The 25,087-nt window shown below is 35.9% G+C and overlaps 2 protein-coding genes, 1 long non-coding RNA gene, 2 other non-coding genes and 1 pseudogene across 6 annotated transcripts in view; 4 read left to right on the forward strand and 2 right to left on the reverse strand.

The window, feature by feature from the left end:
* Nucleotides 1-391: 391 nt before the first annotated feature.
* On the forward strand, nt 392-508 carry LOC112843983 (uncharacterized; annotated as a pseudogene).
* A 674-nt stretch (nt 509-1,182) lies between these two features.
* On the forward strand, nt 1,183-8,105 carry LOC100707126 (uncharacterized). Its single transcript, XM_013264497.3, has 7 exons — nt 1,183-1,396; nt 3,894-4,184; nt 4,617-4,696; nt 5,407-5,572; nt 5,707-5,763; nt 5,898-5,975; nt 7,032-8,105. Exons 1-7 carry the CDS (start codon nt 1,318-1,320, stop codon nt 7,217-7,219), a joined length of 939 nt encoding a protein of 312 aa, XP_013119951.1. The 5' UTR covers nt 1,183-1,317; the 3' UTR covers nt 7,220-8,105.
* A 1,185-nt stretch (nt 8,106-9,290) lies between these two features.
* LOC112844029 (5S ribosomal RNA) lies at nt 9,291-9,409 on the reverse strand. The gene has a single exon (XR_003216584.1). It is a non-coding gene; the product is annotated as a 5S ribosomal RNA (ribosomal RNA).
* A 342-nt stretch (nt 9,410-9,751) lies between these two features.
* LOC112844040 (5S ribosomal RNA) lies at nt 9,752-9,870 on the forward strand. Its single transcript, XR_003216595.1, has one exon. It is a non-coding gene; the product is annotated as a 5S ribosomal RNA (ribosomal RNA).
* A 6,156-nt stretch (nt 9,871-16,026) lies between these two features.
* The window catches only part of LOC102077500 (T-cell surface antigen CD2), a 56,608-nt gene continuing 47,547 nt past the window's right edge, over nt 16,027-25,087 (forward strand). The window contains exons 1-8 of one of the 2 annotated variants that reach the window (XM_005460659.3): nt 16,031-16,369; nt 20,682-20,831; nt 21,707-21,997; nt 22,234-22,307; nt 22,644-22,809; nt 22,990-23,019; nt 23,144-23,209; nt 24,395-24,871. In XM_005460659.3, the coding sequence (XP_005460716.1) occupies nt 20,768-20,831; nt 21,707-21,997; nt 22,234-22,307; nt 22,644-22,809; nt 22,990-23,019; nt 23,144-23,209; nt 24,395-24,396 (693 nt within the window). In that variant the 5' untranslated portion in view covers nt 16,031-16,369; nt 20,682-20,767 and the 3' untranslated portion in view covers nt 24,397-24,871. Of the gene's footprint in view, nt 16,370-20,681; nt 20,832-21,706; nt 21,998-22,233; nt 22,308-22,643; nt 22,810-22,989; nt 23,020-23,143; nt 23,210-24,394; nt 24,872-25,087 lie in introns of those variants that run through there. The other variant, XM_025903149.1, reaches the window with a different exon arrangement.
* On the reverse strand, nt 16,987-20,108 carry LOC102077711 (uncharacterized). Its single transcript, XR_267299.4, has 3 exons — nt 19,051-20,108; nt 18,734-18,870; nt 16,987-17,934 (listed from the first exon to the last, which is right to left on the reverse strand). It is a non-coding gene; the product is annotated as an uncharacterized LOC102077711 (long non-coding RNA).

A 25,087-nucleotide genomic window follows, 5' to 3' on the forward strand; every position in this document is an offset into this window, starting at 1 on the left:
ATTATATTTTAGTCTCATATTTAGTTTGAAATATGACACAGAAACAACCACACACTGGCCCAAAGTGACAACATGAGACTGAAGTTTCTCATTTACTTCAGTTCACATGCACCTCATTTACATAAACTGAAATTTTATTCAGTATTACAGTTAAATGATTATTTGTAGCAGCCTATTTCATTTCCTGCTATTGAAGTTAATACGACTGAAAATGGGTACACACAAAGCCCAAATAAGATTTTGAAATCCATAACAATAAATAACAAGTTCATGTTTCAACTCATAGTATGGTGTCCTTCTCTCTTGTACTCACATTTATTAGAACTGTTAGCACAGGACACATAGGACAGTCTTGACAGCCTCAAAAAGGCTGTTTCTTAGCAAACCACTTTCTTACGGTCATACCACCCTGAACACGCCTCATCGTATCTGATCTCAGAAGCTAAGCAGGGTCGGGCCTGCAGTACTTGGATGGGAGACCGCCTGGGAATACCAGGTGCTGTAAGCTTTTTCACTTCTACACACAGACTGCAAAGGGCGCTGCTGCTCACTCACTCTCTCAATAATAATCAATACTACTCAGTCAGTATTCTTTACAATAACATTGTCTGCATGAACATCCAAACAGGAGACTTACAATTTTCAGTGACAACATGATGCAGAGTTTGACTCAGGTTCAGCTTATATCAATAACCCATTAATCTTGCTTCATGGCACACCCCGATCTCCTTAAATTAAGAATACACAACTTTATTTGCCACATTACACTCACAGAAGTGTTTATTCTCACCTATGTAAAATAAAAAGCACTTTTAATTTTACAAAATAATAATGGGATATTCATTTTCTCATGCAATTTAACTTAATTTTCTTTCCTTTGACAGTGAAAGGAAAAACACCAACAAAAAGGAGACTGTAGCAGTAACAAGAAAAATCTGTTTGTATTATCAGATTTTAAGAGGAAGTCATTTCAGATAAGCATCCATGTATATTTTATGTCTAAATTACGAATTATCACCCAAATTAGGACAGTTTGTATTTGAGTTTTTGGTTACCTCTTCAACATCTCTTTAACTGGAGATCACAGATTATTTTTATATATATTTCATATATATTTGCTGAAGCAAGAAAACTAAAAAAGCACTTTGTTCTAAGTGTCACATTTGCTTGCTTTGTTTTTTATCTATGAAAGCAGACGAGGCCTCTTGGATCACTTCCCTTCAAAACCATACATGCGCACGCACATAAACATGTGATGATACCGTGCACTGACAGGAAATAACCTCTAAAATGAAAAGTGGCTGTTAGCTGAATGTGATGAGAACGGTGAAGAAGATGGCTTCTGCTGCCACCATCGCTGTGTTTCTGCTCTGCTGCTTCATCACTGCCTCCACAGGTACGCTACACTTCATCTCTTTATGCTGTCAGGTGTAGTTTGGTAGTTTTTGGTGCACTGTATGAGCAATTAGCTTTAAAATCCAAATTTAATGGCTTTGATTTCAAGTGTTAAATGTCAAAGTTCAAATGTTTTTTTGAAACACAAAATCATTTATAAGTGTGTAGCTGCAGACTGAATAATTGTTAACATATCACAGACACTTGATCTGCTGTTATGTGGCATGCAGTCCTCTTTTTCTGTATGAAGCTCCCACTAAAAAGCTCCCACGCAAAAACACCTTCCTTTAGTTGTAGTTGATGAACTAAAGCATAAATATGATCATTTTATTTAAAAACCTAGATTCCATTTAATCTCTCTAATCGTTTGTCTTTCTGTCCTGTCATTTAACTTCACTAACGGTTTGTTCCGTGCTTATAAACTGCAAATCTGGCTTTAATTCTCAATAGAAAACTCTGAAACTGAACACCGTTGGCTGAAAAAAAACTATATACATATAAAGAGAAGTTTTTCTTCACTGGACTGGACTTATCATATCACTGTCTTTACATAAAGACTTTCAAATTCATAAAAAATACATTTAACTGATGAGTAACAAAATCCACGTAGGTTAGAGTCAACCACACACAGAGTGGGGTGTAGCGTTGCGGCGCTTCACCTCCATCTGTGGAATCTATAAGTCACAAACTGCATCACTTCACTTCTTAGTTTTACTTTGAAGGTTTTGATTATTTCAGCACTATTTATAAACAGGAATAAGTGATCTTCACACGATGTCAGTGATGCCTTTTGACAGTTTTCTTTGCAGATCATGCATCATGTTGACTTGGTTGTTTGAATTTTTACATTTTTTTTTAAAAGAACATTCTCACATGACAGTTATAAAGATAAATGCCTTTCTGTCTTTTCTGCAGCTGTAAAGTTGTGAAAGGCATTTTTTAGGTAAGACTTTTACATGCAGGAGTCACAGGGAAGTGGTAACGGTCACGGGCAGACGTTCAGAGCTCTCTGTTAGAGTCTTGAGAACCGCTTGTGGTTAAGATGGAGAGAAACAGAAAACATATGGTTAAAATTTTAAAAGATAATGGGGTTTTTTCTTCCGTTTTTGCTACATGAAAGGTGTGGGGCAATTACCCACGAGTCAGTTTGTGAGTGCCTCTGAACAAAGGCACTCAACCAGCTTCGACTAGTGTCTCAAAAGTAGCGTCGACAAGAAGCTTTTTTTCTTGTTATCACTTTGGAAAATATTAATGTTTTGACTCTTGAGCAGATGACTGATATAACCTCTGATTTCCTGTGGGTTCCCTTAATAGAAAATGAAACTGTCAAGTTGTTCAGTGATTGCAAAATTCATGTTACTGAGTACGTGTTTGTAGATTTAGTCTAATTGTCTTCTCAGTGTCTCATAATCACGAAAAAAGGCCACTTGGTTTAAAAAAAACATTATGTTGTGCTCACAACTGATGACAAACTGAAGTTAGGTTTAGTTCACGTTTAACCCTTGTATGGTGTTCGGGTCTGTGAGACCCATGCCATTTAGAGGCCGTTGCCCCTTTAGGCAGTATATACCATCAAAACCTGCAAAATATGGTATAAGGATATGTACACTTGATTAGAACTGATTTTATTTTTTTTATAACATTTTATTGACAAAAAATGAGAAGCACATTAATTCATAAATGTGATTGAACAAAGGTAAAAGGAAAAAATTAACCATGTTTGCTGTTCACATGGCTCGTAATTGGGATAAAGTAAACATCTGTTGAGTAATTTAACATAAAATTGTTTGATAGTGTTAATTGGAAAGCCAAAACTCTAGCGGGTCCACCAGACCCATGAACACTGGCTGAGTAACAAAAATACGAACACCATACAAGGGTTAAATGTGCACAGTGGTCTGGAGAGAAACAACAGGATATAAGATAACAATCATTGAGCTCAGTGATCTGTCCCATCATAGACATTTGTCAGCTACACGGTGAGTGTATAAACTGGTTGTAGCGCACGCACAGATGTAGCAGATTAAAGGAACTCAGCCTACACAGAGTTCAATCTAAAAACGTAATCATCTTCTACAGTAGTCGACTTTTATTGAGAAGACCAAAAAGGTAAACCTTATTCTGAAATATCAGCTGATAGTCAATGATTTATCAAATTAAAACACTGTATCGAACATCTCCTGATGGATTTTAGTAATTTCTCACAAAAAAAGTCACCCAGAGACATTTGGACATGCAGGAAATGTGTTTAATGCTATTTACAAACTCATTAGTATTGCTCATGGTATATTTATGTTTACAGCCTGCTAACATCCCCCTGTATAACAGTTGCACACAGAATGTGAATGTTAGTACATTAAATTTTTTTATCTGCATCGTGATCTCTTTACAGCTACTTTGAAAATTTGTAATGTCCTTCAAATTTTATAAATTGACATGCAGTCGTGCAGAGCCTTTCTAACAAGGCTAATCTATTTCTTCATCTTTCTGTTTCAAAGGCTCTCAGGCTGATTGTGATGTGTACGCTGCAACAGGCTCAAGCTTTACTGTGCCACTTACACATGTGTTAAAAGACTCGGATAACCTGAGATGGTTCCAGGATGAAAACCTAATCTTTTATCGCAGACAGAAACAGGTGATCACAGGGAAAAATTATGATGTTGATTCAACTGGATCACTAAAGTTGACACAACTGACCAAAAACAAGTCAGGACGTTACAGCCCACAGATTCACAGAGCAGATGGAACCAGTGCAGGAGATTTACCAAGTGTGCGTTTGTGTGTATTAGGTAAGTAACAACACATTATACATATATTTCTGGTAATACAGTACGTTATAGCAAATGTTTTCATCTGTTTCTATTTTAGTCACACACTTTATGATAAATGGTAAATGGCCTGTATTTGTATAGCACTTTACATAGTCCCTAAGGACCCCAAAGCGCTTTACACGTTCAGTCATCTACCCATTCACACCCACATTCACACACTGGTGACGGTAAGCTACATTGTAGCCACAGCCACGCTGGGGCGCACTGACAGAGGCGAGGATGTCAGACACTGGCGCCTTTAAACCACAGAAAACTGCTAGCTCATTAATAAACTAAAGTTGCTGTCTAATTTTGTCATACAGCATTATCATTACTTTTTTATAATGTATTGTCAGCAGTACGTCATATAATTTTGATATAATCAATAAAATAATAAATTTCTTTACTCAGACCGTGTGCAGAAGCCCACTGTGATGATGAACTGTACAGGCGATAAGGCAAAAGTCAGTTTTACTTGCAACGTTGGTCAGGTGAGGACAATATTTCATGTTTTATCGATATTTCATTTAGAGAGTTCTTCAAATAACTACTGATAATAAAGCTGCTGAAGAATCTGTGAACAAAGGCCTCATTTCACATCCACTGAAAGCAAGCAGGAGTTGAACTCTGTTGACTGTAAGATGCTGCTAAAACAGCAAGGTTTGGGTTTGTGTGTATTCATTATTTTATTATGTAAGATGGGAAATATAGATTGAGTTGTAATTTTAGCTGCATTCGGTTTGTGTTGGGAATCATTCTCTTTGCCTCATGTTTTAAAGTTTGATTAATTAAGTCGATAATGAGATCTTTACAAAAGACTCAAAGACTAACTAAATAGCCTCGTCCCACTGATTAAAATATTGAAATGCATTTCAGAATTTGTCTGTCAAATTATTAATTGTGCAGTTAATTGCACAGGGTCACCTCTCTGAACCTCGCACTGAAAAAAACCCAAAACAAAGCAAAGAAATGCAACAAAAAAACTGCACACACACACACACACACACACACACACACACACACACACACACACACACACACACACACACACACACACACACACACACACGCACAAAAGCATTGGATAATTAAGCAATCAAACCCTGGGACAAGTGTTTGTTCTTTAGAGGGCTTTTGTTTAGATTTTTGATGTTGAACCCTAAGCCTTCAACTAATACATAAATTGTGTTTTCTTCTACAGAATGAGAAGGTCAAATGGTTTGTGGATGGTAAACAGGTGGCAGAAAAAGGGAAGACGCTGATGAGAGTAGCCAAAGACGTGGTAAACGCCCATTTCTCTTGCAATATTTCTAACCATGTCAGCTCTGAGATCAGTCTGCCTGTTAAACAAGACTGCTATAAGCCCGGTAAGTATTACTTACTTGCTATCAGCTGTACAAATGTTCAAATGTGCCTTTTTCCAAATGTTCATGAACTAAAGTAGTATTGAGCTCATGTCATAATAAGATTGTTTTCTTCTTTTCTTGTTTCATTCCTGAAGTTTTCCCTGAAACAATATTTGGAATTAGCATCTGGGTTTTAGTGAGTGGTGGAACAGGTATGTTGTGTCTTCTGTGTAAAATCTTTACAGTTTAATTGCTGAAATGGATAATAATTAAGCTTAACGCAATGAATCAAATACTTAACTCTTTACTTTTATATGTCTAATACAATTATTTTCATCCTTATCAGGTATTGTTTTGATGCTGATCCTTATTGTCATCATTTATATTATCAAGCTCAGACGAAAAAAGCATGTGCGACTAAACGGTGAGCATTTATTTGTTTATTTTTAGTTATTTTAAAACCACTGCATATAATCTGTTAGTTACTTAAAAAGCTTCAGTTAAGTTCAGTTCAGTTCATTTTTATTTCAAACATATACATTCACCAACATTTCATAAAATCTTTCCATGCAGTTGTTTGAAAAGGAGTAGGCAGAAGTATATAGTTATTTAGCCCTACCCCCTCAGGTTTACATCCTCATCATCTAAATTCGAACAACAAAAACGTATACAATGCCTTCAACTTAGAACATAACATCACAAAAAATATTTTCTCATGTTCATCTAAAACTATATTTAGATTTGTTAATTTGCAGGAGACAATAAACATCACTTTGACTGCTGTCTTGGGTTAATTGCATTTTCTTCATTCTTATATGTCTTATAAGTCTACAGTTCTTAAAGGTTACTTGTGGAGCTCCCCAAGGTGCAGTGCTAGGACCACTATATTTATATTTAGAGTTAAGTTACTTATAATGGTAGCGGGTTAATGACATTTCACACTGTTTTAAAATTGCAGATGATTCAAATATGTTTTGAAAATACTGATAATACTTGAAAATTATGGACGAGGCATCTTAACCTTATCTTTCAAAAAATCCATGCTGCAAATGCAAGCAATGCTCTTACTTATTTAAAATTATGGCACTTAACTGGAGCATTTTTTAAATTTTACTGACATAATGATTGAGCAGCCTAAAACTGCAGCCTATGTGACACCTCTGTGGCGTCACATAGGGTGGGTGGGATTGCCAGGGTCCCATTTCTGTTAGATATGAGTCACACTTACCTGATTTGCTGACTTCTTTCTGAACCATGTAAACTCCAGCACACCACAACATTGTTTTAGTTGTGTATGTTTACTGCAAAGGAGATCAAATTATTTTTATTTATCTTTTTTCATCCTTCCGTGTTTAGTTGACACAACCTCATCAAAGCCATTTTCTCAGTAATAGCAGGCTTTACCTTTTTTCTTACCAACACTTTAACAGATGATGGTGTTTCTCCAGGTCTGATTTGTCATCTATGCTTATTTTAACAGATGAGAGGGAGCTTTACTTGCAGTGGAGCAATCAAGAACAGGAACAGCCTGATTATTATGAGCACCGCTACCAGCAGGAGCTACCTGGCAACACCAGAAATATGGCTGAAAACAGCAACTCGCCGAGCAACATCCCGAAACCTGGCATCTGTACACACTGTGGTCTGAAGAAAGACGACTTGAAATAATATAAGCACCAGTGATAAAGTCATGTGATCTGTGCGGGATTCCCACATTTCATTTACATTAGGGTTTTCAGCTTTGTGCTAAATGGATAAAGTAGTTGCACACAAAAATGAGGGACATTAAAGGAAATGACCCCAAATAGACACTCAGTCTGAATAAATAATAATCAGCATGTGGTTGGCTTTAAGTGACTAGACCACATGTACAAACCTTACTCTGAAATACCAGCTGATTATCAATAAATTTTTTTAATCTACTTACAAAACTACAAAGTTACCCAGAGAAAGTGGGACAGACAGGAGGTCAGACTGTTTACGTCTTCTGTAGTAACTCAAGCTGTGCAGTGTGGTCACCTTTGTAAAGAATCATTGCTTAATCGTCATATCAATACATTTAGAGCTTTCTGCTGTCTTTGCTCTTTGCAGACGCTTGTAGTGATAAAAAAGTGCACAAGTCACATTTATAGTAGTAGAACATGTGGGCCGACTTCTAAAACCTCTCCAGTGATTCTCTTCACTGTAAAACATCAAACTCCAGGGGTTATGTGAATTGTAAAATGTCACAATTGTATATTTCTGGATTTATAATTCATTCATTATTACAGAGAGCTCTGCTGTTTGGAACACAGTCTGACATTGTGTCCAGTCAAAGACCTTCATGAGGCTATATATGAATCTCCAGTAAGGTTTCCTCAACCTGATGCTCTCGGTATTTAAATCCAGAAAATCTAAATTACTCAGCATTTTGTTCAATAATTGTGCCTATCGTAGGGATCAATTCTGCAGTTTCTATTTTAAAATGTAAACTGTGACCTGTATATAAATAAAATTAATTATTATGTTTCAGTCTCATATTTAGTTTGAAATATGACACCGAAACAACCACACACTGTACATGTGCATGTGTAATGTAATGATGCCACCTTGTGGACATCTGCATATACTGACACAGTATCACTGTTTATGTCTTGATGCATGTTCAATCATCTCGGTAAGGAAATCCCAAAAAGTTGATTCTGTTCATCTGGACGTAGCGTTGTCAGTGGGAGAAACGTTACGTCACTCATCCAAGAGACTTTTTAGGTTTCAAAACATCAGCATAACCAACCAATTGCCATAAATTAAAAATGCCGGGACTTTGAACAAGCAGTACACACAGAGTCCCACTTCTGTCTGATATCCATGCAGTTTGACTAAGATATGAGACAGAAAAACAAATTATGACTTTTAGCAAAGACTAAGTTTTACTTTTACTAAAACCTGTTTGTAAAGACATGCTGAGATTTTGCTGCACATAGAGAGAGGATGAGTGCTACGCTTAAAGGATGAAATGATGTGGATGGAGTAGGTGGTCAGTCAGGGAACAGAGTACAGTCACACTTATTAGATTTCAGTTAGAGCTGCAAGTCGAAGTGTTTAGGAAGCATCGGCACATAATGAGACTGACTTTCTGTCCTACAATACACAGGAAAATAAGTGCAAATGTCTCTTAGATTGCCAGGTCAAAATACATCATGCATCTGTATTTATTCTGAATACATCATGATTAAACACTACGTTTAATAGCATTCATACTTATTTAAATAGACAGTTGTACAAGCTGATATTTTGGGTTTTCAATACCAAAATATTAGAGTACATTATAGACAGACTCTGTGCCCTCGGCCTCTGTGACTCTGTCCTGTAATAAATTATAATCTGTTATTCATTATACATTTACTGTGTAAAAAATTACTTCATCACATCTAAGTGCTGAAACTACTAACTACTAAATAACTTTTCTTTTTGTACTTTCACACCAAACTTATATCAATAATATTAAAGACTAAATGATTATTTCAGATAACTTTATCATTTATGGTCTGACTTCTTTCCGTGGATATTGTTACCGATAAAATAACTATTTCACTGGTTTCTCTTGCCTTACACTAAAGCACTTAGACAAATGTTAGAAATTTGATTATTTATATTGTCAGACCGTTTATCATGAAGAATACAAATATAATAGCATTGAGTATTGTTGGTGAGTGAGTGAGCATCAGCGCCCTCTGCAGTTTGTGTGTCGAAGTGCAAAAGCTTACAGCACCTGGTATTCCCAGGCGGTCTCCCATCCAAGTACTGACCAGGCCCGACCCTGCTTAGCTTCCGAGATCAGACGAGATCGGGCGTGTTCAGGGTGGTATGGCCGTAAGCGACAGAACGCTGTGGGAACAGCCTTTTTATACATGCTGTAACGATACACACATGCTTACATTTTTATGTTCTGTATATAAGTGAAAGTCTCCAAACGACAAAAATGTTTGACCTACAAATCGGCCTAACACACTGTGTGTTCTCTGTCACTCATAAGCTGTCATGTGTTATCATGGAGATGTTACTACGGGAAAAGCATTTTTGCAGCTTAATGATGAAGCTGCAGTTCATAGCCAAGGTTTGCATGTTTATACCGTAACATATAAAGTTTAGAACAATAATATATATCAAACTGTGTGACATTTGCCAGCTATAAAATGTCTTTTACATAGCTGTTCTTTCGCTTACGGCCATACCACCCTGAACACGCCCGATCTCGTCTGATCTCGGAAGCTAAGCAGGGTCGGGCCTGGTCAGTACTTGGATGGGAGACCGCCTGGGAATACCAGGTGCTGTAAGCTTTTGCACTTCGACACACAAACTGCAGAGGGCGCTGCTGCGCACTCCCTCGACAATACTACTCACTTGGTATTCTTAATGATAAACGGTCTGATAATAAAAACGCTGATTGTTTAGTTTGAGCTCAAACAATGTTAAAGAAAGGCCTGTCAGCAGATTAGGGCTGTAATTGAAAAAACAAAAAACATTTTCTGCATCAACATCCAAACAGGAGTATTTACAAATTTCAGTGACAACATGATGCAGAGTCTGAGCTCTGACTCAGGTTCAGCTTATATCAATAACCCATTAATCTTGCTTCATGGCACACCCCGATCTCCTTAAATTAAGAATAAATAACTTTATTTGCCACATTACACTCACAGAAGTGTTTATTCTCACATATCTGAAATAAAATACACTTTTAATTTTATAAAATCATGAAGGGACATTCTAGTTCTTCTTCAGCTTCATTTCATTTACTTTCCCTAGAAAGCGATGAGTAAAAAAACAATGACAACAAGAAAACCTCAGCAATGTTTAATGTTGACTGTTAATTTAATGTTGAACAGTCAGGGAACAGAGGACAGGACGCTGTAGTATCAAGAATAATCAGTTTGTATTGTCAGGTTTTAATAGGAAATCCTTTCAGAAAAAACACACATTTATATTTTTTGTCTAAATTATTAGTAATCACCCAAATTAGGACAGTTTGTATTTGAGTTTTTGGTTACCTCTTTAACATCTCTAACTGGTGATCACATATTATATTTATATTTATTTGTGAAGTAAGAAAACTTAAAAAGCAAAGTCTTTGTTCTAAGTGTCACATTTGCTCTGTTCCTTATCTATGAAAGCAGACGAGGCCTCTTCTCTTCAAAACCGTACCTGCACACTGACATAAACATGTGATGATAATGTGCTCCGACAGGAAATAACCTCTAAAAGGAAAGCGGCTGTTAGCTGAATGTGATGAGAACGGTGAAGAAGAAGATGGCTTCTGCTGCCACCATCACTCTGCTGTTTCAAATGAGTGATCAGGTTGACATTTCAAAGTTCATGTAGATGTAGTAAATGAAATTAAACATCAAAAACTTCGCTTCTTTAAAAATAATAATAATTATATTTAAAAAAGTATCATTCACACTAAAGGGATCCAACAAATAAACAGTAATCCTGTACTATACAAAGAATGAAAGTCAGAGTTGTTGGACTAAATGAGTAATTCTACTTATTCAAAAGATCACACTGCCTTATCATAGTTCTTGTGATTACAGTCCCTCGTCTCCGTGTCAAGCGAAAACATTGATGAACGTTTATATGCGATCTTTACATGATGCAGTGTTGTCTGTCATCGCTGATGCTTTTTTGACTGTTTTCTTTGTTAGACCATGCATTACTTTGGCTTCAATAAATAAAGCACATTCCCGCATGACAGTTATGAGGATAAATACTTTAAATCTTTTCTGCAGATGTAAAGTTATGAAAGTGATTTTCAGAAAATAAAATTTCATGTTAAATGAAAGGTTTAGAGCAAGTGGCTCTGAAAAAGACACCCGACCAGTTTTGAGTAGTGTGTCAAAATGAACGTTGGCTAGAAGCTTAATTTCTTGTTATTACTGAGGAAAATAATCATAAGATGATTGATTTCCTGTTTCCTTGACAGAAAGTTAAACTGTAATAAAGCGGGTTAGTGATTACAAAATTCCTTTTACTGAGAAATGTTTTTGCACATTTGGTGTATTTGTTTTCTTAGCAATGTCATGATGATTATCGTGATCTGAAAAAGTTCCAGTCAATCTAAAAAAAGCAGTCAACTTCTACAGTAGTCGACATTTAGTGAGAAGGGCGAACTTTATTTTGAAATATCAGCTGATTGTCAATAATTTATAAAATTAAAACACTGTATATAACATCTCCATAGCGATTTTGAAAATTAAGATATTTGGACATGCAGGAAATGTGTTTACATGCTGTGGACTAACTCAAACTACTGTATTTAACAGGCTGTAAACATACTCTATACTTACTCTATAATAGACTAAATGTAAAAAATATTTTACAAGTTGCACACAGAATGTAAATGTTGGTGCCTGACACTTTTTATCTGCCTGATAAAAAATGGTTTCTTGGCAGCTACTTTAGAAATTTGTCTCTAACTGTAACAAAGTTTAGGTACAGCCCTGAATTTAGTATAAAAGTCTACTCTGCGTTTATTAAGGCTGTTGTGTTTTTAACATGTTTTAATGTGTTGTATCTTGTTCTATTTAATCTGAACAAGCCCCTAAACAAAGTGAGTGATCACTGTTGGCCTCCCTCTATTTTTTATTATCACTGTTCATCTTAAAACTCAGTTTTTAAAACCTTACCATGTAACTACAGCCCAGCCCATGCAGCAGTATAATAATGACCAGCCTCGTATGGTGGATGGATTATCTCAGTTGTTCTCCTGACTGAAGTTTGGTTCGTTTACAGCATCCTGCCATTAGATTCCATTTGTCCCTTACCATCGGGAACCCTCACATTAACTTTTATCGAGTGGAAAAAGGTTAGCAATGCAAAGCGTAAGGCAACTTTTCTTTTTTGCAAAGGGCAGAAGAGCAATATTATTTTTTTTGCAAGAGACTCATTCAGTAGAGGCGGATAAAATTTTTTGGAAAGATCAATGGGGAGATTATGTTTTCTTCAGCCATAGGACTTCACATTCAGCTGGACCAATGATCCTGTTCAACAGGTTTTTGGAAATTGTAATTAACCATAGTACTGACAATAATGGACACTTAATTTGGTCCCTGACCTCTTTATGGATCGCCTTCCTCCAAGAAGACATAGCCACTATTATGAGGAGATTATAGCTGAATTACTATTACTAAAGTAAATGTAATTGACTTTTGGAGAATAAGAAATCCCAATGCCAAACAATACACACGGTACAATTTGGCCAATAATGGTCAGTGTTCAAGGACAGACTTTTGGTTAATCACCTGATAAATGAGGTCCTTAAATGTGAAATATCAGCATAACCTCTGACTGACCAGGTGCAGTTAAGCATATCCCTGACTATTTATGGAAGTTTATTAGTAGCCTTCTAGACAATGAGAAGTTTTGTAATGAAACAAAAAATTAATTAATCTATTGGAAATGTCACCCTTGAGTAAATGGGAGTGGTTTAAATTTAAAATCAAAGAAGTTGCCATAAAAATAAGTAAAGACATCTCTAAAGTTAAAGAAAGAAACAACATGATATTATTAATGACATGAATAGATTATGTCAAAAAGCAGACCCATCTTTAGAAGAACAAGTAAAATTAAATAATCTTCAAAGTCAATTGGATAGCTTATATCTGGAAAGGAGCAAAAGGAGAGAAAGATGATTGGGAAGAAAAACAAAAGCAAACAAAAAAGAAAACTAATAAACTACTTCTTAATAATCTTAGCATTGACAGCCAAGAACAAATAAATGAGGAAATAGAACATTTCTATAACAAATTATATGAATCTAACTTTTCAATCGATGATTGTCAAACATTTTTGAAATAATTAGGCCATGTAGTACAATAATTGACGAGTCTTTTAGGCAAAACATGGAAGATAAGCTTAGAATTGAAGAGCTAGATATACCAATTGGGTGTATGTCAAAAGGAAAGTCACCAAGACTGAATGGATTAACAGTGGAATATTCATTTTTGGAATGATGTCAGAGTTCTGCTTTATAATGCCTTTTTGGAATGCATGTCATGTGGTCATCTTTCCCCTAAAGGGGTGTTATCACACTAAGGACAAACTATTGCTGCATAATTGAAGATCAATTACATTATTATGCAATGACTACAAGTTGCTAGCTCACAATCCAATAGATTGGATTTGGGGTTATCCAAAATAGTGGATGAGTGCCAGTCAGCCTTTGTGAAGGGTAGAAGCATACATAACCACACTAGACTGATTCTTGACCTGTTAGACTACAGAGAATTTATCACAACAGGCAGTTATGTGTTGTTTCTGGACTTTTTCAAGGCTTTTGGCACGATCAAACATCCCTTTTTGTTAAGAGCGTTTGAATTTTTGGGCTTTGAAAGTAAATTCTGAAACATGCTTTACACTGACATCAGTAGCACGGTCTCCTTGAATCCAGGAATGACTCCTGGTTTCAAGGTGCAACGAGGAATCCGACAAGGATGCCCTATTTCACCGAAGCTTTTTAAATTGGCAACTCAACTGTTAACACTATTAATCAAAAATTCTAACAACATACAAGGAATATCAATTTTTAATAAAGAGTTCAAAATAAGTCAATTCACAGATGATACATCTATCTTTTTGAAAGAGAAATCAATGGTAGAAAAAACTTTAAGTATAATCTCTACCTATCTCTAAGCATCTGGTTTATCTCTTAATATCAAAAAATGTGAACTACTCCCGATTCATACAAGCTGTGACTCCTCAATTGTTTCAATTAATTATTCAGCCGGAAGTCAAATATTTAGGCTGACGACATCTGAAAACTTAATTAGAAGAGAAGACATTAATATTTCTAACCGTTAATCTAGAAAAACAACAACAACAAAAAAAACCCTAATTTCCCAGAGGAACCCACCCGAGGGATTAATAAAGTTTTATTTAATCTAATCTAATCTAATCGTATCATGGATATGAAGAAATGACTTAGCCACTGGCTAACCAGAGACCTCACTATTTTTGGCAGAAACATCCTTTCTAAAGCTGAAGGCATCTCCAAACTGATTTATCCTTGTCACTCTATATATCTCCTCTAAAAAAATAATGCTAACATAGTTATTTTGCAATTCTTGTGGAGGAATAAAACCCACTGCATTAGAAGATCTCAGCTTGTGAAGGAATACAATAAAGGTGGTATCAAAGCTCCAGAATTCGAATTTATGGTTGACACCCTTAGAATTAAATGGTTAAAATCTCGTCTGTCACAGCCAGACTCTACGTGGCTCCAGATTCCAATATCATTGTTTAATAAAATAGGAGGATTAGATTTTATTTTGAAATGTGATTGTGAGGTAAATAAAATCCCAATCAAGATATCGAACTTTCACAAACAGATTTTATATTTGTAGAAGATGATATTTACCCATAACTTCTCTCCTCATAACTCAACCTTAACTTAACACTTAAAAACACTTAATCAAAAATCAATTTTCAAGAGCGACTGGTTTCACAAAAATATTATATTTATAACAGATTTGTTGGATGAAAACGGATTCATTCTAAGTTACACAAACTTCTCCGAAAAATATTGTCTAAACTGTTCTCAAAGTGAATATGACAGATTTCATAAACTGATCCCACCGCCTCTGCTTCGTTTGGTTAAAAACTTTATCATGTACAATAATTTATCATCAGTGCTTCCAAATTTATTGTTAGGACATTGTCATCTGTTTGATAAAAAATGCAATAATAAATGTATTAGTAGTTTCTTCAAAGACAAAATATTCCATAGTTATGACAGAATGGTTATTCGGCATGGTTCTAGTTTAGTTACTATAGCATATTATTTTTTATATGGACCATCTAGCTTTGGGTGTCGTCATCATACTATTGGGTAAATATCATATCCATTGTACTAAATGGCGGAACTCTAATCTTTCCTTGGTTTTATTAATGATTTTAAGTTATTTTTTTCTTTGCTTAAAAAGACTAAGAGCAAATATGCCAAAAAAAAAAAGAAAAAAAAAAGAATATTCCCGTCTCCTGCGATTCTAAATTTTGACTTATTTTATTATATTGTTTCACTGCTCTCCTTTATGCAAAATTTAAATGCCTGCCATATGTATTTTTTCTGGGTTTAATTGTATTTTTTTTTTTTTTTGTATTGTTATCACTGTTATCCTCTTTGAGAGTTTGTATTTTCAATTGCTCAATTTAAAAAAATACAAAAAATACAAAAAACGCCACTGGGTAGGAGACACCCACGTCATGTGACCACTACTTTTCTGTATTTTACGATAGTCACTTTGTGATTTTTATCTTGAAAGGTGCTATATAAATAAAGTTTTACTTACTTACTTAGTGTCGACAAGTGACTGCAGCTGCCTGGACTGAAACAAACCTGATGGCAAGCAAAATTTGCTGAAATCATCTATTCACAAGTCCAATCATGTGACTGTTATTCACTTACTTCCGTTTTTGTTCATTTTAACCAGCATGTTTTGTGCTTTTGTCTGAAGACGACATGTATGACATAACCTGCTGCCAGGTTAATGAACTGCAGTCAGTGGAAAACGAGGAATCCGCGGTGGAATATGTAATCAATGGTTACTAGGATCACACCGCTTCTTTCATAAGAAATATCCCAACTTTTATACAGCTGTTTTTTTTGGATACTTCAGCATGATTATGATTATTTTGAAAACACGCCACCATGATGATCCCAAACAGATCCAAGAAATGATACGTTCCGGGGGCGGATCGGGTCCGCAGTCGCTTCTGCTTTCATTATCACTCTTCCCAGGATCACACCACCTCTACCCTGAGTCAGAAGACACCATCAGATTGGTATGTATATATAACAATGTATATATGTTTATCATAATCATCTTTTTAATTTATGGCTTTTTATGGATCACATGGACTTTGTTAATCTTCAGCTGCTGTCTGATAGTCTTACTTTAGAACTCCCCCACATCCACACCGCTTTGGGTGGGTCTAAAATCACAGCGTTGTTGTTTTCAACACTTTATTTATTACGTGCGAGCACACGCGCGTGCAAGAAAACGATACCCATCAATCACCATTATGTGTGCTGTGGATCGTGAAGACGAACAAAGTCTGTATCTATTATTGCTGTCATATAGAGCCGATAAAGAGAAAAAGAGAGTGTGCTGGGTGAGCCAGGGTCGCTTATATCAGCAGAAAGAGAGAGAGCGAGAGAGCTGCGCAGTAAATTCCTCTGCTTTAAATAATAAATAAATAAATAATATTAAATAAAACAGACATTTCCAGTCTGGTCTATTGTTCTCTATGTTTTTTGGGTTTTTTTTTTACTTTTTTACTTTCACTTTCTATTTGCTGTATTTGGTGAGTACATTGATAATCAAAAGCAAAACCTAAGAATAAGCTACACACCAAAAAAATGCTGGTTTAAAAATGATCCAATTTGTAACCCAACGCTGGGTCAAATATGGACCAGCCCAAGGCTGGGTTGTTTCAACTTAACAGGGTTGGGTTATTGGTTTGACCCAGCACACTGCGTTAGGATAACTATCCAAAAATTGGGTTAAATCGACCAATGGTTAAAGTTGAGGTTACCAAAACTTGGGTCGAAACTCAGAACCCATCACAAGGGTTATATTACCATTAACATTTGGGTTAAGATTTCTACTTATTATAAAATTCAGCATATAAAAACTAGATTCAAAACATATTTTCTCAAAAAAATCTTTTTATTGCCATATGATACATAGAATATAGACAGCAAAATTCATAAAAAAATATATCAATGAAAGTAAAATGCAAGTAACAAAAAAGTATATAATTCATTATGTTATATCCATTACTTCAAATCGGTCTTTGGTTACAGCACATGTGCATGTTAACACACATGAAGACATGCTATGTAAAGTCATCTCTGTTTTTAGAACAGAGTACATGTAAAAACTCTTAACTTTAAAAAAAAATGATGAATTGATGATGATCTCAGTATTTAACATACATCACCACTTTGGAAAAGTGGCAAGAGGGAATCTCCCTCTCGGATCATTTCATGCACCTTTGTGAGCAACATTTTACGCTTCCATCATAGCTAAACGAGTCCTGGGATTCATCTATTCCTGGGATAGATGACAGTGTGAAGGAATTCCCGAACCCGGGCACATGACTTTGGGTAACTTGCATCAAAAACAAAAAATGCTTTGAAGCAGCCATCAACAGACCTTAGATTGCTGCAAAAAGCAGAAACAAATCTATCTTCTAGTACCAGGCAAGATGAACATTTTCTTGGGGTTCCTTTGGTGCTGAATTCTTCGTCCTCACAGAACGAAGCCTTTTCCTGATATTACGTAGACATTCCTTCAGAAATCCAGTTGCTGGCCTATGAGTTCTGCAAGGGCTAACCATGTGTCCTGTAATTTTTAAACAAAAGAAAAGGGTCAGTAAAGTAAGATTTAGAAGATTATTTGCAGTTGTTTGGTTAATGTCAAGTTGTCTGTAATCCTGGAGCGGTGAGCTCCAACACTATGCCTGACATTTGCTCAGAGAGGACAAAACAACAATGAAGCAGACCCGTCTGTGGTCGTGAATGCTTGCAATTAATGGTTAGGAGATGGACTAAGCCAAGATCAAGTATCATGTTTCACACACTTTATACTGTCACAAGGTTGTACAAACCTTTTTGCCAACTTCGTAATAGATTTAAACAAATATATAATGTGCATACATGTTTTAAAGATATGGAAATTGAGTACATACAAACTGTATATTTATTTTTATAATCACAATGACACTCAGTATACTGATTGAAAAACTGACCAGTATTCAGGTTTTTTAATTGTTGTTGTGTGTATCCATTGAAGTGTAGATACTTATATATCCTGTGCCACGGCACTCCTTTAAACATGGAAACTGATCCACTATTGATGATGCCAAAATTGACTTTATTCCTGAAGTTAGGCTGCAAGCAACAACAGTTTCATTTAATAAAATCGGATAAACAAAAATTTTACTTTTCAGTAGATTTCTTGTAAAATAAACAAATACAAAGAGCAGAAGCTTTGGAAAAAAAAGAAAGTCATTTTACTTGGGCCAGCACAGCGCAGTGTCCCTGATGTTCTGGCCAAGAAGCCCCAATGTACCCACAGTGAAAATGCCACACACTACCACCACCACCACCAACAACAAAAAAAATGTACAAGAAATACTCACTTTTCTCCATAGCGCTCCATTAAGTGTAAAATAAGTATCCAGACCCTCTACCTTTCATACCTTTGTATGGATATGTGCTGGTGTTCTTCAAGACTGGCAACCAAAGATCTCCCCCTCAGGTGAACCTCACGGATGTTCTAAAGTTAAAACATTTTTAATGTTAATTTCAGAATAATTGAATATACTTGTGCAGTTTAGAATTAGTGTACTTATACAATCACGTAATACTGTATTCTAAAATAAGTGTGCACATTTTAGTTTATTGTAGTTTACTGTAATTTATGTATGATTTAATCTTTCTTTGTTTTCTGAGTTACCTCAGTCGCCGCTGCTCCCAGTCCCTTGGTTGATGAGCTAAAAGGCGGAAAAAGGGCGGAGCAAGCCTATGTGGAGACCTGCAAATTGGGTCATACCACAATTCTGGATCATGGGGGAAATGGAATTTGTTATGTTAGTTTTAGTTGGGCTTGTGTGTTCTACGCCTTTCTGTGTGTTGTTTTTGTTTTTGTTGGCTGATCAGCCAAGTTTCCCCTTTGTCTCGTTTAGGTAGGTTAGTTTGTTTGAGTTAGTAGTAGGGTTTGTTGCCAGCTTTTCTGGCAACAAAGAGGTCTGTTACTTTGACCTCTGTTATGGGCCCAAGATTTTGAATTCTCTGTATTATTTAAGTTTGTTTTGGGGTCAAATAAAAAAACTTTTTTTGCACTTTAACCTGTGCCTGACGTTCCTTCACTGCTCGGTCCATCACAATACTCTAGCAAGGATAACATTTCTCATTTTTAATTTTCATTAAAGTGAATGTACATAGATATAAGTTAAAAAGAAATATAAGCAAGTGTGATTGCACAGCTTGTGTACCCAGGATTGATCAATCGGTCAATTAAGTCTGCGACTTTCGTCTGTGAAGTAATGACAGGCGGATTCACCCAGTGTTATAGAGTAGCTAGCACTGCCTCGGTCTAAGTGAAGAGCAGAGTAGCTGTATACTGAGCAGGGTCTGAATGCAGCCAACATTCTCAGCCCCGCCAGGTTAACCCTTTAACAACTTAGCCTTGTGTGTTGACTAAGAACCAAAAAGCTTAATACAAACGATATTTAGAAAGCAGTAAATTAGTGTTTTTTATTTTACTTTCATTATACATAAACTTTGGAGACCTTAAAGCTACCGAGGTCTTCGAGTGAGGATCGAAGATGGTGGCTAAATATTGGTGGTGGCAGTATAAATACTCACGTATGTTGCTGTTGCCATCACGTTATCATTAGTAGCAAGCGAGCTAAGTGCAGGGATGCGCGTGCCCTTTGTGCGGTCTATAGTGAACGAGGGAAAAAAGGGGGTGAGAGTATTGGTGCAATCTATCTTTAAAAAATATAATTTCCTTTAAATTTTAAAATAAAAAGATGTTGTTATCAACATAGAGGTAATTTAGGCTAAATTAAATAATTGAATTAAATAAAATAGTTTACTTACCATGGTTTATTTCATAGTAGTGGAGAAGTCCAGTGATATCTGATCAGGTCACAGTCTAGTTGAAAAATGCAGTTTGTGAACAATGATGTGGCTTCTTCTGAAGCTTATCTTCAACCCTAACAATTGGGTAAACTTTTGACCCAATATTTTATCAAAGCTGCCCAACCTGTGACCCAACAGAATTAGTCAAGCTGTGGAGGGAATTGAAGAACCCGGCACATTACAAACCCAACTCCTGAGTCATGACTTTTGAAACAATATTTGGTCACAATAACCCAACTTACGAACCTACAGCTTTTAACCAGAAGTTGAGTTATGAAAATAACCCAGCATTTTTAAGAGCATAGGCAGTCAGGATTGCATCAGTTGGCTGGATATTTGCCAGCAACATATCTGCTTTCTGCTTTTTTTGCAGCTGTTTTTGTTTGTGTTTCATATATTTTGTTCATTTTTGCTCACTTTTTTTTCCCACACCGTTGGAAGGTCTTTTGTGTGCTTTGGATATTCGTGGATCCCTGGTTTGGACTGAGTATCCGCTTGGACATGAATGTGACCTGAAGAGTAAGAAGATGGCTTTTTCTTCCATCATCATCGCTGTGCTTCTGCTCTGCCTCTTAGCCAGTGGCTCCATAGGTACAGCACAGTTGATCTCATTATAAATTCCGCAAGGTTTATTAAAGGAAAAGTTCATTTTAACTTGTCAACTAAATCATTCTTTAAGATACCACTTCTGATTGGCCAGATGTTATACTGATTGTGCAGTTTTATTTCTGCTTCTCTGCGTCTGTATGACGCTCTTGTTGGAAATGTGTTTTACCATCATAAAAATCTAGAATACCTTCATTTAGCTATAATTACTGAACTAAAACATCCCAAAAAGTATTACTGCTCCTTCACTGAGGGAAAAACGCCACAAAAATGTTGTAATTTACAGTGAATTTAAAGGCAGATTTTGGCAGTGGCACTAAAATGCAAGCAGCAAATGAACTCAAGGAGTGGGAATGATGCATGAAATATGGAGATATAAAAATATCAGTCATTTTTTCTGTTGTATTGTATTCTGTTATGATATATTGATATGTTAAATAATTTATTGTTAATAGTTATACTTGTGACATGCTCATATGTGCTGAATGGGGATAAGAGATTCATTCAAGTGTTTTGTTGTTTGTTACTGAGACTTGGTTGTTTCTATAATCTGTTTTTTATCCATGAAAATAATAACATGGTGTCTCAGTGTAGGATGAGTGATATAGGTGCTGACGTCCTTTGATTTCCCTTCCCAGAAAATGAAACTGTTAAAGTTGTTCAGCAACTGAAAAATAGTTTTGCAAATTTGTTTCTTCTTGACACCAGGTTGTTGTTCACCCTTTTAAAAATAATTTTAAAAAATCAAAAATAATAATTTCCTTCACATTTGATGAATTGACATATGATCGTTGAAAGCTTTTCTAGCATGACTATTATTATTTTTTCATGCAATTCCTCTTTATTTCTTTATCTTTCAGGCCCTCAGGCTGATTGTGATGTGTACGCTGCAACAGGCTCAAACTTTACTGTGCGACTTCAACATGTGTTAAAAGACTCGGATAGCCTGAGATGGTTCCAGGATGAAAACCAAATCTTTTATCGCAGAAGTAAACAGGTGATCAGAGGGAAAAATTATGATGTTGATTCAACTGGATCACTAAAGCTGACACAACTGACCAAAGACAAGTCAGGACGATACACCCCACAGGTTCACAGAGCAGATGGAACCAGTGCAGGAGATTTACCAAGTGTGCGTTTGTGTGTATTAGGTAAGTAACAACACATTATACATATATTTATTGTGCTTGTACTAAATATATCACAACAAGCAAGTGTGCTAATCCATCAGAAGCTGTTTTAGTCATACTTTGTAATTAAGATTAAAGTGTTTGGTTTTATTAAAGTCACTGCTGAGTTTTATCAATCAACAATCTTGGTAAATGCAGAAAATCATTATCAGCAGTAGTTTATATAACATTGATATAATTACATTTTCTTTCCTCAGACCCTGTGCAGAAGCCCAAAGTAACAGTGACGTGTGATAAGACAAAAGTCACTTTTACTTGCGATGCTGGTCAGGTGAGAACAATATTTATTTTCAGTTACAAATAAGTTAAAGTACAAATAACTGACTCATAATTAAGCTGTTGAAGAATCTGTAGACAAAGGCTTCATTTCTCCTCCACTGAAACTAAGAATGATTTGAAGTGTGCTGTCTATAAGCATTTACTCACAGATGTTGTTTCAGTGAGGCTTGGGTCTCTATGTATGTATTATTTAATTATATAGGCTGAGAAATTACTGAAAGTGTATGAAAAGATGAATATATTTCCAATTTTAGCCAGGTTGAGCTTTTTATTTTAGACTTAAAATCTAAACCTTCAACTAATTTATAAATTGTGTTTTCTCCTACAGGATGAGAAGATCGAATGGTTTATGGATGGTGAAACGGTGGCAGAAAAAGAGAAGACGCTGACAAGACCAGCCGAAGACGTGCTAAATGCTCGTTTCTCTTGCAATGTTTCTAACCCCGTCAGCTCTGAGATCAGTCAGCCTGTTCAACAAGACTGCATTAAGCCCTGTAAGTATTCAAGTCAATGCCAGTGGGTTGTGGAAAAGACTGATCATTGTGCAAAAAGTAAGTGGGTATATGAAGTTGTGTGTGTGTGTGTGTGTGTGTGTTATCATTTGTCCATTGTCCATTTTTATTCCATTCATCTCCAAATAAATACATTTCTACTCCTGTTGTTTTATTCTGAAGCTGATCACAGTGGGATCTGGATTGCTGTGGGTATGTTTCACATCTGATATGAAATACGGAGGAATTAAACTTCACACGATGAACTCATCATTTGTCTATTTCTAGTCTCACTTTAACATGTCAAACACAATTTGCTGTTATTCTTCACCATCAGGTATTTGTATTTGTTTGGTGGTAATCCTTGTCATCATTTGCTGTGTCCAGTCCAGATGGAAAAAGTGTACGTTTTCTTTTTAAAAAGGTCTTCTTTTTGTTTTTGTTGTTTTTTGGGTGGTGTTTGGTGGCAGGGCGTATACTTCACTAAAAGCTTTATAACTTTTCCTCCTTGATTATTGAGACAATAAGTTCAATCTTTTTTTTTTTTTAAGTTTAGCCACTGTATTGACTTTCACAGTGCAGTATTGACATTAGGGTTAAACAAACCAGGCTGAACACGTGATGCTAGATTAGGCTACAGACGACACATAAAATCACTCTATCAAAGAAGGAAATGAGGTTTCTAATATTTTGAGCAGTTTGTTTAAAATATATTACTTACAATATTAAAATGTATTTAAGTAAACAAAATTAAACAGCCTTAGAGCAGGGGCCAGCAACCTTCAACACCCAAAGAGCCATTTGGACCCGGTTTCCACGCAAAAGAAAACACTGGGAGCCGCTAATACTTTTTGACATCTAAAATGAAGATAACATTGTATATATTGTTTTTTACCTTTATGCTTTGTGTGAACAACTAAGGTGTGTTGCTTATGAAATCCACCAAGTGCTACAGAGAAAATTACATTTTATTTATGTAATTAACACATTTTGAACTCCTAAAGAAATACAGTGGCTTGCAAAAGTACTCAGCCCCCTTGAACTTTTCCACATTTTGTCACATTACAGCCACAAACATGAATCAATTTTATTGGAATTCCACGTGAAAGACCAACACAAAGTGGTGTACACGTGAGAAGTGGAACGAAAATCATACATGATTCCAAACATTTTTTACAAATAAATAACTGCAAAGTGGGGTGTGCGTAATTACGTGTGCGTAATTACGCCAAAGCCAGGTTCTTAGTATTAGCAGGTTTAGCCAGAAATGATGAGAGATGATTGTGATGTGAAGACACAGGATGTCTTTTGTCCTTTTTTTCTCACCTCACCCCAACCGGTCGCAGCAGATGGCTGCTTCTCCCTGAGCTGGAGGTTTCTTCTTGTTAAAAAGGGGCTTTTCCTTCCCACTATCGCCAAAGCTCTTACTCAAAGGGGATCACATGATTGTTGGGTTTTTCTCTGTTTCTTTGGATTGCTGTAGGGTCTTTAGAATAGGTAACTCTTGTTGTGATTTGGTGCTGTATTGATAAAACTGAATTGAGCTGATTCTCCAGGTCTGACACGTCATCTATGCTTATTTTAACAGAGGAGAAGGAGCTTCGTTTGCAGATCACTCAAGAACAGCAGCAGCTGTAGTGAGAGCCTGCAACACTCAAATAACTGAGCTAAACACCATTTTGGCCAGCAGCCTCCCAGAACCTCTGAGGGAGACAACAGGAAGAAATACAATCATTATCCAGCCTCAGTGATGAGGTGAAAGACTGTGTTTAGGACCCCTCATTTGTTTACACTGACTGTATAAACCGGGTTAAATATTTTTTGTAGGTTTTGGGTTTCCCTTGTATAAACATACTCCAATTTTATCTTTAAACAGTTGGAATTTTCTTTGTAGCATGGCCATCTCTGTAGTCCTCTCGGTTGTGGACTCTGGGATTTATATTACAAGCAAAAAGTATCTCAAAGCCATGCATTCATTTACTGTTTCTGTTTTAAACTGCTTGAAAGGGACTGACTTGTATTTTCAGACCCATGAATTTTCCTATAAACATCAGTTTGAAATGTTTTGTATACCTCTTCTTGTTTTCAAAGCTGATATTTTTGGCTTTTTATTTATATAGCACCTTTCTAGACAAAATATCACAAAGTGCTTGACACAAAATAACAAGGTATGAAACAAAAACAAACAAAAAGTTAACCAAATGCAACTTTAAAAAGATTAGTTTTTAGTTTTTGTTTGTTTGTTTGTCTTTTTTAAAGAGACTACTGAGTCCACAGATCC

The sequence above is a fragment of the Oreochromis niloticus genome, linkage group LG23 (genome assembly GCF_001858045.2).
Source record: "Oreochromis niloticus isolate F11D_XX linkage group LG23, O_niloticus_UMD_NMBU, whole genome shotgun sequence".
Taxonomy (NCBI): Eukaryota; Metazoa; Chordata; class Actinopteri; order Cichliformes; family Cichlidae; genus Oreochromis; species Oreochromis niloticus.

What these genes read in the sequence shown, in the direction of transcription:
- LOC100707126 (XM_013264497.3), top strand. Translation starts at nt 1,318, where the DNA reads ATGAGAACGGTGAAGAAGATGGCTTCTGCTGCCACCATCGCTGTGTTT. An exon ending in ACAAGACTGCTATAAGCCCG is followed by an intron (nt 5,573 to 5,706) that starts GTAAGTATTACT and finishes TCATTCCTGAAG; the next exon opens with TTTTCCCTGAAACAATATTT. An exon ending in AAAGCATGTGCGACTAAACG is followed by an intron (nt 5,976 to 7,031) that starts GTGAGCATTTAT and finishes TTATTTTAACAG; the next exon opens with ATGAGAGGGAGCTTTACTTG.